At 35.0% G+C, this 13531-nt stretch overlaps 1 protein-coding gene across 3 annotated transcripts in view; it reads left to right on the forward strand.

Annotated features, from left to right (window-relative positions):
- Nucleotides 1-13531, forward strand: part of LOC106102301 (angiogenic factor with G patch and FHA domains 1) — a 37184-nt gene that overhangs the window by 11991 nt on the left and 11662 nt on the right. For 2 of the 3 annotated variants that reach the window (XM_013281724.1, XM_013281722.1), the window contains one exon: nucleotides 5518-5726. The exons of the other annotated variant lie outside the window; for it this stretch is intronic. In XM_013281724.1, the coding sequence (XP_013137178.1) occupies nucleotides 5518-5706 (189 nt within the window). In that variant the 3' untranslated portion in view covers nucleotides 5707-5726. Of the gene's footprint in view, nucleotides 1-5517; nucleotides 5727-13531 lie in introns of those variants that run through there. 3 annotated transcript variants of the gene reach the window in all.

Consider the following 13531-nt stretch of genomic DNA (forward strand, 5'->3'; position numbering starts at 1 on the left):
GATATTCGCACGTGTAATGTAAACAAAGCAGTTTGGATGTATAAGTCGAGCGCAGATATCTAGCTCTTTATTGTGTACGGCCGTTTTTATTGACGTACACTTTTTCACATTACTAATATAAACATCTATAAAATGTATACTTTACTACTGAAAGCCTTGATATTACTGTAATAAAAGAACCAGTATACAGTAAACTTTACTATATTATATAGACATCCCCGTTTTCATTAAACTTCAAGTAATGTCATGTTCACCTATATGTAATTTGCTTGGATAATACACCGTTTTTTTGGTGATAAATTTATTAGATTCCGAAGCTGTTAGTTACTCGCACTTAACAGTTACACCAATATTTAAACTGAATATAATAGTGATAATTGAAAGGGATTATGGATGTTACATGTCGATATAAAATTGATAGTTGGCACAAAAAACATCTCTACAAATAAGTACTCAAACATTCTTAGTTGCATCGTAGCAAAGATAGAAACATTTTTATTCTGTGAGCGTCTAAACTATTTTCTTTTTTTTAATTCATTACACGCTTAAAACAAATAACTTGTTTAAATTGTACAAGCACGTTATCTCGTAACTGCCAGACATTGATAAAAATGTCAAGTCAATACGAAATATAGCAATGAAGTGGCTTGCGTTCGTGTATGGGCGTGTGTGAGTCGTCAAAGTGCAGGCTCGGACCATTCGTATGCAGATATCCAGACCCCCGAACCCCGCTACCTTAATGTTTCAGCTATAAACTGCCAATGCGCTGATGGGTTACTTACGTGACAGCGGGACGTATGGCGCTATCTACCTTCACTATCTTGCACTTGTTTATGTAGACTTGCATACAACTCAGTAATCAAGAGTTTAAAAGTATGAAGTAAGCTTTGTCCACCCTATTTTTTATCATTACTTTTATACACTATGTTGATAAGGTGATTTTTTTCAATTTTGTTTATGGACTAGCTGTGAAATAAAAAATTAAAACCAAAAACTTGCCATTAATTAAAGTTGGCACAATTTGCTAAAGAATTTGACGTTTTTACTTTTCCATGTAAACCACTGCTCCAATTCCTATTCGTAATGTCAATGCACCATTGACCTCCTTTTATTTTTATGTGGTAACCCTAAATTTATATAAAGGTGTTTCCACATTACGACGATAAGTGATATTAACAGAATAATAACCAGACCAGACTCAAATTGATTGATGTAAATTGAACACATTCGTAGTACCTAGTGTCTTGTTTAAATTAGTAGGTTTAGTTACGAATTATGAAATTTTACTAAGAAAAAATTATGATCTACATGTTATGAATTTGCATTCATTTTAAACATGCGCTAATTCTCGTAGTGTGGTTGCACCTTAATTGTGCACTGTTGCAATTTGTGGCAATTATTGTTTTCTCGGTATTTACAAAAATGCCACATCCGAGGAATCGTCTTGCTAATTATCCACTGGCTTCCGAAGTATTCAACTTTATCGGCCTTAATTGCTTCAGACATTTATAGTTTACATGTTAAGGCCTATATTGAACAAATACCATTTGTTGTTCCCAACTACAATCGTTTTATTGGTGTTGTTGTTCAATAATTGCTTGCAGTTATTTTCCTAGACAGAGTTTTTGCTTTCTCTATTGTCACCATCCATTCATTTAGTGGGGTCTAAGCAGCGTGGCTTCAACGTTCCAGAAAAGGCTTGTTGATTCTTCCAATTTCGCGAACTATGTTAAACGTTAGTAATTTCCTATTAAATAATGTATAGATCAAGCGACAGGTGCATTGTAAGGACGAATGCCAAATGGATTATGCATACATTTAACCAATCATACTAAATCACTTTTAAAGACGAAGTCACGTCGACTTGCGGCTCTGACGGCCTTTTGATTTACTCACATCGTCGCAATCTTCATCATTCAAGTTATCTTAATATGCAATCGGTCCATAAAGCGTCGTCCTTAGTCGTTGGATGTAGCCGTGTCCATATGAATACAGCTTCATAATTATCCTGATATATCTAGGTATGTATCAGCCCTGCCACTGTAGGGCTGATACTGTATAAAACGGTAAAGTACTGAATCTATGAAAAACAAGAAAAGCATGAGTAGTGCAGTAGTTATTTGTAAAATTTATAAACATACCAACGCAGGGCTTGTGTCTTTTGTAGTTTTGGTAGGGTCTATCTATCTATCTATTTCTCGTTTATGGCTCTCCCACAATTGGTAGGGTCTATGAATTAAATATTCTAAAATAACATTTTAATTTGGCTTCTAGAAGTCCAGTACCGTTGACAACCAATCTATTTAAATGGTAGTTAAATAAAAAAAAAGTCTTAGCAATCTTTTCGTTTCCGCAATAATATTCGCAGAAAACAAAATTCAAAAGTACCTCAGTAAAACCGCTATCTGGGAAGAGATCTGTGGTACTGAGGCGCTCCTCCATTCTCGTACCTTTAATGCCATATAAGGAGATCCATTGACGAAATAAGGTTTCGCAGCTCTGGGAAATCGGTGATAACCTCTCATTGAGTTCTACAAAAGGAACCGGCGACAAATGCCGTCGAAGTCAAACTTTGCCTTTTGGTTATACAATGCTTAAATCCTTAACGAATGACTTGCATTAAGATATTAGGCTAAGAAAATTAAATAAAGGTGCGTTCCATGCTTTCATTTTTATTGTAAAACACCTTTTTGTAAACAACTTCTACTTCTCTTTTTCATATTTCGTAACAGAAATAACCAGAACCGCACAAATTGAAGTGTAAGTAAAAAAAATGGTTTTTCACATTGTGATAATGTTTACAACTTAATTTGATTACAAAGGAATTTTTGCGGCAGTTAAATAGCAATTGCACGTCCTGGTCGTAAGTCACCGTATATCGTCACCAAGGATCCTTGAGCAGACGCGAGCTATCTAAACTGCATCATGCCCACGACAAATGCAGCGATGCATCTCACCGAATGTTATAAAGGTGCACACATATTACAAGGTTGATATATTCAAAGTAGTACTGAGTTCGTTTACTACTCGAAGTTTTCGTATCAATTTTTTATAAAGTTAATTCGCAACACATTTAGAAGGATCTATTGTAACTATCTTCCTATACTCAATTAAAACGTGAGAGCGCCTTTTTTATTTCATAAGCGCTTGTCTCGCTGCAAATTAATATATTGAATAAGTCTGTCGGCGCATTTGCCCGCTCGTATAGAAGCGTTAATAATTATAGTTCATACAATGAGTCTATGAGCCATTGAGGACGGCTGCAATCGCTTTAATTACACGTTTAAGATGAAATGCGTCGCTGCGCAGCTCTATTATGTGTTCTCTTGAAATAACCGCGAACTACTCGATTGTTTCCGTGCGGCCGATCCGAAAGCGTACCACGACCACGTGTACGTTCACAGTTCACCAGACAGCGGGCACCGAGCGGCGCGGCGCGGCGGCTAGGACCAACCTTTACTGCACTCGTACGTCGCGTTGTCGCTGCGGGAACCGACGCCCGTCATTAAATTATTTCAACGCATGGGCCGCACCGTGACGACCGCTGCATGTCATAATTTAAACTTTAAATAAAGTACTTTACTTTCACATATAAGGCTTTTATGACTCGCTAAAGTAGCGGCCTCGCATAAACAACCGCGGTCGACTCCTTTAAAAACAGAGGGTTGCGCATTCCGAGCGCGATGTTCGTAATTTATATTCGTTAGGTGTGGCTTTTTTTAAACCCCACGAGTCCTTGGGTGAAAATGTAGATTGTAATCTTATCGTTATTTGCCAATGAAACGTAAATAATTTGACACTTCGCATTTGAACGGGTCATCTTAATTATCACTTTAACGTAATGTACTTCTTTATGGTTGCGATCACAACTTTAGATAATACGATGAGTTGTGTACGTGAAATTTTATGTGATATGGACTTGTCGTTACATCAAATCACGTGTTTCCGAAATAATAGGTGTGTGTGGTCCGACCGGTATTGTGCCTGTAAATGGACTTGTTTTGATTCGTGCTATTGCCCTCATAGATACGCGTGTACGCCAGCGGTGCGCAGACGCATGTTCCACCGGAAATCTTGACTTCCGTTCGTCTAGAAAGTTCACTCGCTAGACAATGTATTGATTGTCCCCTCCGATGTATAGATGCGTAGTCGCCTAGCTTTTATGGTCTACTAGTTCGTTGCTTTTTCCCTCTCGCCGCCGAGTAATTCCCGCGACGATTGATGTTCGTATTGCCCTTATTAATTCATACTTCGAATGCAAGAATGAAAGGCTGCCTCATTGAATTGTAATTCGATAGAATGCTTTTTAAATGGAAATTCAATGAGGTGTTTTCATGTTATTTAGGATACGGCTAATTGTAAAATGTCTATCTATGGTTCAGCTGTTCATCATATAATTAGTTTTTTTTACAAATGTATGTAACTTTCACAAGACACGCGAATTATTGATAAAGGCACCTGCATGTGTAATTGAATAAAATTACATTTGTCTTTTTTTCTTTCAACACTTTTAATAGTACGTTTTGTGTAAAATGTCTGTCTACTAGTTTGTTTTCTGTGTGAAAATGTATATCTTAGGACAGTAACACGCAGGTAAATAATTCGTTTCAGTCATTGTAAACTGAGGAAATCAAGAAATTTACCTGTTGCTGATTGACTTTTATTGTGTATTATAAAAAGAATAATTTGTGGTATCCATTAGTGAATTCGAAGAATCTGATAATTATAAAGTAAAATTAATTAACCGAAAAATCATAAAACGCATAAACTTTATCAGCAAACTGTATTTTGAAATAAAAAAAATATTGGCTAATATTATAATGGCAGGTCCGTGCTAAATATAGTAACGTAAATGAAGTCGAGATAAAAACGATATTATATTTTAATTACTTCTGTATTTACAGTAGTAATAAACAACTTTTTAACCTTATAAAACCGAATATAGTTACAATTCGGCAATTTTGAAGGTCCTGGCAGCTTCACATAGGGTTCACTCAGTATCTGAAGGATCGGGATCTATTTGTATTTTTTACAATTTTCAACGATAAGTATACCTCTACATTTAATAGAATTTAACTTACGTTTTTTTGCAAATAAAATGTATATAGTTTAATGGCAGTTAAGTAAAGGACGCAAAGAGCTATCGTCACGTACGCGCGTGTTGGCGTAAGCCGACAACTGATTACCACAATATTCGCAATAAGCCGATCTATTAAAATGTCTGCACGCCGTCGCGCCTCGATCAACAGCCCAGTTTTTCATTCCGTTCGACACCATGATTGCTTCCACTTGTATATTCTGAGAATCTATTTATATCCACTTATGTTCATTGCATTTTAACATACGTTACCTAACAAGTTGCGAAAGAAAAAGATGCAATATTTCACGTTCAAGTCATCGGTGAGACCTACGTCAATAGATATATAACAAAAAAATCTAATCTTCTGGCTAACTTAATTAATCGATCACTAACTAAAATGACCACATAAATCTATTGGACACGGGTATGAATTTCAGATTCCGCTGTTGAGTAACGAAAATAAAGCCGGCCTGGGCGCGACAACCGCTGCTCCTCCACAGCCCCGTCTTCACTCTTCGCCCGCCTCCAACCTGGGCCCCGCCACGCTACGTCTGGCCGCACGCACCAAGATGTTGCAGCCCCCAGCCAAAGCTTTCCAAAACCCATTGAATTATGATTCCGATTAAATCTATTCATCATTCAGTGATCTCTTGTTTTATTTCTTCGGAGATCTTCCAAACCCCTTCAGTCATTTAACCCGGCATCAATAACTTTTTGATTAAGCTGACCCATCATTTTCAATTAATACATAATCTTGTTAACTAATTAAGTCAAAAATTGGAACCTTTTTTAGTAGGTCATCTTCTATGTTTAGTGTATAAGTAAAAATAATCATTTATCTTTTACTTTTATGTCGTGTAAATATCGTAATTAGATACTTTTCCTTCATCCATAACGAGAAGTTAATTCTTATCCGTACTGATGGTAAGTTGTTACTGCAATCCCATAGTTTAACTGATGCTATTAAGTATTTTGCTTTGGCCGTAATTGTACACCTAGATATTTTAACTAGGGGTAAATTTTACTTAATTGAGGAAACAATCTGTAAGTGTAATAACTGTAAATGCAATGATTGATCTAAGCCAGGACTTTAAATGTTTAGTGTAGAGGAAATCCGCAATCAAAACTATAATCCGCAAACAAAACTATATCCCCATAGTATTGTTAATGAGATCTTGTGAGTTTGTCTTGCAATGAAATTTTCTGTTAGTATGAAATCTTGGCAGTAAGTGTTAGAAACTGCTTCTATTTTGAGAGGACTAATGTGTAAGAAATGGAAAAGGTATTTCTTACAAATCGTTTATTTACTACACTCTTTTTGTAAGTACTTATCGTTTTTTTAAATTGTGATGTTTTAAAGAATATTTCAAACTAGTAATCAGCACTATGAAAAAGACACCTGATCTAAACTTGAATTAGAATTGACAGTAAGTGAATGATTATTTTCTATTCGTAAGCGTATTTCCTTGCCAATACAAAATAGTGGGCATTTCGCCCACGTATTGTCAACTGGCAACACCGATAACTTTCCTTACAATATAATGCGCCGTTTAGTTTAACGAGCCGCATTCACTAGAACTGGCCACTGTCTAATCCGCATCTTAAATAAGAATTCACTAAGGTTAGTGAGAAATTAAATAAAATGATCACTTTATAGAAACCCATAAATTGTTTTAAAAATAAACGCTTATTAAATCATCAAAGTATATAAAAATTATTTACTCTTTTAAAGTTACCCTTTGATGTGTACACAGGTGTTGTAAGCGATGTCATTTCCTTTTCCTCACGCGCGTCCCATCTGTTCGTAACTTAGTGCTTAGTGCAATTCGCACCGGACACGTGGAGACACCAGCCCACATTTCCTGCATCACTGCATTTCGTATGGATAACTTCCTCGTCATAATAGGGTTGTCACTAGGTTGAACACAGACAGACTCAGAGTTATTATGTGGTCACTAAGGAAGCACCTAAAATAGATTTAGTTTGAGAAATCAACTGGAAGTACTGGAACAGTAGATTTGCTTTTTATAATTAAGTAGAGGTTATGAAAATATTATTCATATTAAAATGCATTATAACAATAATAGGATAGTATTCATCTTTGAAACTAGTGGGTACATTGAGTTGTTAAGGTTATTTATTGATTAAATTACATATTGTTCTCTATTGAATAGGTTCTAGCTTAGCGTATGCCTTATGGGCTATAAATAAATTAAAGGCACCTGCAGACGAGAAATTCAACTCTTATGACGAAATAACATCTTTAATATTTTTTTTAATAATAACGTATGTAAAACATTAATTAACAAGTCATAACATTGTTAGATTATTATGCTACAAATAGAAAATATAAAAAAATCAATTGGCAAGCTGTAAACTAGGAATTAAGACGAAAAGGGTGTCGCTTGTTTGTTTTTATTATATTAATGAGAAAAGTTAAAAAAAAACATACACCTGTGTTATAAATTGTTAGTGTATAAACATCCTTAATCTGTGTAGGTACTATGATGTCCGGGGCAGCACAATAGTGGGGGCGCATTACGTTTTAGAACAATTATAACTAGACGCGCCCGCATCCTGCCCGCTGCAGCCATTGATTAATTTATTTGTGCGCTGCAGTGTGTACTGTAGTAGTATACATCATGCGCGGTACTGTTTCAACGTAATTATTTTAAATAGTAAAGAACTGAGACTACAAAGTGGGGACCTTTAGGCCTTTTGTATAACAGCTCGAATAATCTTCCGACCACATCACTACTAATTGAATGACATTAATTTGGATCGTGTCAAGCGATTTTTTTTTATCAGTAAAAAGAATCTTACTGATATTATAAATGCGAAAGTTTAGATAGATGTATAGATAGATTGTTAGAGTTACAAGCTTAAACGGCTGAAAGGATCTGAATGAAATTTGGTATAGACGTAGAGAATAGTCTAGAAAAACACAGGCGCTTTTGTTTCTAATTCCACGCTGATGGAGTCGCGGGCTAAAGCTAGTAGGAGATATTACCGGTAAATAGGTGGAAAATTTTCATAAAAATATGATTAAACAAGGCATAGCTTTTTTTTTGATGGCGTAGTCGCGTGACATAGTCGCCTTAAATCCATTTCATGAGCTTGGAGCTTAGTTTTCTGATTACGGCGTAACCTCACTTCACGTCGGTTGCATGTTCACATGCACCTAGACTTTGCTGCACTGTTATTACCACGATATATTACTAAGTAGGCAACTTGTAGGCGAAAACGGCATACATTCATATTTAATTCGTTACTTGTAAATACTTAAAACGTAAAACATATCAAAGCAACGATCTAAAAAGTGATATAAAAATGTCTTCTAATTTTTGTTTTTAGTTTTTCATTGCATCTAAAAAATAATCCAAATTGATTACTTATAAAAAATAGGCGTTTCATTTTTAACAAACTAATTGTATGCAAACAACTTTAAATTCGAAAATGCTGTCTGATCTTGTCTCTCAATTTAAAATCCTCTTAAGGTAGTTGAAAACACGTTATGTCCAATTAGACTATCATTTTGCAGTATTTATTATAACCTTAAAATAACTGCGAGCAATTATCGTAACTGACAGAAAAAATGTCCCTTCACCTTGCACAATAGTCTGAAATAGAAATGTATCACCAAATATGTAGATAAAAGTTGAGTAAATGTGCCTATTTAGTAAAAACGACGCAATTAACACTGGTGGTTTTTTAATTGTCCGTTGCTCAGTTAACTAATATTTAAATGGCAACGTTTTTAGTTCTTATTCAAACATTTCATAAATTCCATTTATTGTAGAGAAGAAAATGGGGCTTTGTCGCTTTATATTGTTTCATGACTTGGGTATTAATTAAAAATACTACATTCTACTACATGGTTTTCAAACCTTGGAAATATAGGAAGGTCGGTCTAGTATGTAATTCCATGGCATTTCTTTTTTTATCATACACTAACGATCCGCCTCTTCTTAGCTTGGTTAGCAAATAATATATGTACGTTTCGTATCTTTTCTGTCATATCCATACCCTTCCCTTCGATGTCCCGTTTTTCATATAATATACGTTACGCAGTGATTCCCTTTCTAGTTGGGAACAAATTTTTAAATTTGGTTCAGTAGTCCCTTAGCTTATTCAAAAAGAAACATTCAAAATTATTTCTTTATATTACTATTGGATTTATTGTAACCATATACTATATCAAAACTAATAAATGATAAAAAATGAGATATAGGCGAGAAAGGAAACACCACACTAATCTTGATTGAAACATTTAATTCCCCAATTGTCCATGTGAAGTGGTCTTAATACGCTTACAATGATGGTTGAGGACAACTCGGTTGAGTACCTATCAAGCTCAATGTATTTTCTTTTCTAAATGTCACAAACACTTACGACGATCGTAAAGATGGAGTTTTATGTCTGGATAACGGAGTGTCGGCCGTTGCATTTAATTGTTCCTGTCCCGTCGATGCTTCGCCCTGTATTGGATAATTCTCGGAACATTTAGTAAACTTCATTAGTATTCTACAATTGTTATGGCAATGTATTGTTTACATTTGTTGTTATCAACCTCATCTTCATAATTTCAACAAAAAGTCAGTACTTGTTTTTTATACTGGCATGTTTTTTTTTATTATCGATTCCAAGCATTAAATCCTAGTCGTGTACTAATTTTGAGACTTGACGTCTGATAACGTCACCTTGCAAGTGAACGTCACATTCCGCGTATCATTATTTCGCATATGTATTACGGATACGTTGAGTCAGTCCAGTAATTTTCTTTGGCCATGACGTTCTCTGAGCTGGAACGACGTAATCATTAGATGCTACTTATAACCGCAACGGCAGTAACCATTGTGCGCATAACCTGGAATGTGGAAGCTACAAAATGTTTGATTGTCAAACTTAACAGGAGATTTGGTTTGCGAGCTGCCAGATTTTCTAATATATCATATACTAAGTTTTGTCCGCGACGTCGTCCGCGCAGAATGAAAAAAAAAGTTAGTAAGAGTTCTTATAGAGTATGTCTATATCTGTGTCAAATTTTGTCGAGATCCATTGTACCGTACTGGAGATGTCTTGTAGCAAACATCCATCCGTCCATTTAAACTTTCGCATTCATAATATCAGTATAAGACTATGATATGTATTACAGATTGTTGGGTGGTCCCTCAAGCAGTCAAAAAGGAACCCCCTTAGGTATTAATAAGTGCGGCAGATACGTTTTCAGACAAATTAAAACATTAATTATTTCGAAGTCTGGTATCCAAGATCACAGGTGAGGTTCAGGGCTCGAATGAAAGGTCAGGGTGACCTCGTCGGGACAGGTGGCGCCTCGGCCAGGCATTACGTATGCGTCTGCGGCGGGTGCGCCGTCTACGCCGCTTCCTGTGCACCCCCCGCCCCCGCACCTCCCTCGACCCACCACCGACACTGCACTCGCCCCCGAACAACCCCTATATTATCATTATTAAAGAACTCGAATAGTACAGCTATAAAGTATACTTTGGCTTGTTTGTGGTCTTATTTCAAGAAGTGTATAGATATTTTGATTTGTAAGTCAAGTAGTAAATACCATGTTAAGTTATACAATTATAATAGCTTAGTACTTCTTAATATTCTAACACTATGTGAAATTTTGTTTTTTTTAACGTCGATGTTTTACTTTGTTTTCCTTAAAGAAAGAGTGTCCGTCAAAAACTATTACAAAAATTTTTTTTCCTTAACTCTACGCAAGCGATAGTGAATAATCGTTAACGATACAACGCCTACACATACACTAACAACCCAATCATGAATCTAAACGTATTATAAATACATCGTTCCTACAATTATTTTGTCTTATGTAAGATTGTAGGGTCTTATATGAGACTAAATATTAATCAAACCTAGTCATTTATGCACAAGCTCGGTTTATAACAACTTTTATAAATGCCATTAACATCAAAGCAACATGGATTGGTTAAACAACATTCCCATGTTAAAACCATGTTAATACTTTCCAATAATTAAAAAAAAGCCTGTTAGAAATTCAATACTGCATTTAATAGTTTTCATAAATATCAAAATGTGGCGCGAATCAAGTAATGTTATAAACAAAACAATCTATTTCAGTATAGTTTCATTCATTCAATGATTCTCGAAGAACACTACAAACACTTTATTGCCGCTCTTACGTAGTTTACAGCCGCTGAAATATCTTTCGCCGACTAAACATCGTCTAAATATAGAAAATAAAAACATTAACCAGCCGTTCCGGGACGTGACCTTCGTGAATGTTTTACTTACGGTGTTGAATATGTTTACCACATCGACAGACGAGTAAACAACTCTTTGAATTGTTCGACGAACAATGAATAGATATAACAGAAAGGTCACTCTAAACAGACACATAGTTGCAATTCAACCAATTTTTTTACTAACATAAATGCGAAATAGGATAGATAAATGAATGAAGGTATGGATGAATGTTTATTACAAAAAAACGTCTGATTGACATTTGGAAAATGGATGCATATAATACTGCCTAGAATAGCGCAAAGGTTGCTATTTTTTTATAATCCTCTTAGTGTTAGTTGCATCCAACAGCTACATAAATACCGAAAACTATCGATTCAGGATATAACAAAATAAAACAATGTAACATTTTCTATACTGTGTGAAGATTTATTTATGGATTCAATTAGTGAATTTTTTAATCCGAGGAATGTGCGCAACTAACGCGTTGTAATGGCGATGCCGAATCTTAGTAGCTCTTCGATTCATTAAAAGTAAACGTTTAGATACAATTCAACGGTTCAGTTAGTTAATTGCTCGCGTCACAGGTAAAAAAATATCGAATTAAACCAGATCGTTTCGAATTAAAACCCATTGATTTACTCACAACAACCATGTATAAAATATGGAAAAAAAACTATAGAGCTTTTTATATTTTAGCACGTAAAATATTTAATACTACCTTTCGCCTACGACTTCGACCGCGTGGAATTAAAAAAACAAAAACTGAGTACCCTACGTGTTCTTCCAGACTAGCCTCTACGTCTTGCCAAATTTCGTCGAGATCCGTTTAGGCTACAAATCATACATTCATCCATCCATCAAAACTTTCGCATTTATAATATTTGTGAGATTTGAAGACATTCTTCTGTATACCGTAAATAATAGTGATTTTTTTAAACAGTTTAGATATATGTCTGGATAATGTATGAATATATGTTTGAAAAACGACAACTCTATTTTTTAGATTACTAATAACATATTGTAGTTGTTACATTAGGTCAATATGTTTATGACGAATGAATTATTTTATTAGAAGGATTCTCGGAATCCCTCATTTCAAAATATCATATTTGTCAGAGGTATTTTTATTTGTAATTCCTGTCGTGACATATACATTGTTATTACATTGGCTAGACGCACTTCCTTGGAAGTATTAATTACGAAAACACAACAATGTAGTCACTCCATATTGTAAAGTGGCTTGTTTATAACTTCTACAAATAAGACGTTGACGGCTTATTATTTGTGTTCATATTAACATTGGTTTTCACTGCGTGAACATTTGTACAACGAGACTATTGTCTATTGTATGTCTACTAACTCATTCCATTGGAAAACATAGAGATATCAACATAATTTATGCAATTGCTTCGGCAGAGGAAAACCACGGTTAGAATATCTGCACTGTTCCAGTATGATAAACTTATATTTTCCCTATATAGTTCTAGCTTTTTTAATCTCTTTCAACCTTTGATGGCTTTGTTAGACCAATTTACTTCTAAAAAAATATATGATATGATTAACGTGATACATCGAAGATTATGTCTAAACTTATAGTAATTAGAGTTTACAAAGAGTAAAATAGTAGTAGAAGTAAGAATAACCATAATAGTAGTTTCACGTCTGGTATTACTTGCTCTGTGGCGAGTGTCCGCAACAGGTGGCAGTGAAGGACGCGGCGCGGCGCATCCCTCGGGAGACCGTCTGCGGCGTGACCTTCGGATTTGTTGCCTTATCAATTATTACACTTGCAACACACGCACTCAACCCCTCTCCTTTGCACACCAGACGAGACTTTTTGTAAACTCGAATTTTATAACTGTCTGACTGCTTTTGGTTTTTGTTTTGTTTTTGTTGAGCCGCTGAATGTTTATAAGCGGTTAGTTTGTACTGTACGTATTACAAATTGTAATGCAGTATTATTCCTCAAAAGCTGTATTAAATTGTAATATGTTTTTGGCAGTACGTCGCTTGGTTGACAAAGATTTTTTTTTTTTCATGAAGAATGTCTTTTTTCATAGTAAAAGGATAACATTGAATAATTTTATATGACCTCGTCGGTGTAAAAGAAAATATTGCGCAAACATAATATTACAATTATAGCGTTATTTAATTTTGACCATAAATCTAACTTAAAGCTCATCTTTACCAATCGAAGAACTAAATAGTAAC

The sequence above is a fragment of the Papilio polytes genome, unplaced genomic scaffold, assembly GCF_000836215.1.
Source record: "Papilio polytes unplaced genomic scaffold, Ppol_1.0 DF823923.1, whole genome shotgun sequence".
Taxonomy (NCBI): domain Eukaryota; kingdom Metazoa; phylum Arthropoda; class Insecta; order Lepidoptera; family Papilionidae; genus Papilio; species Papilio polytes.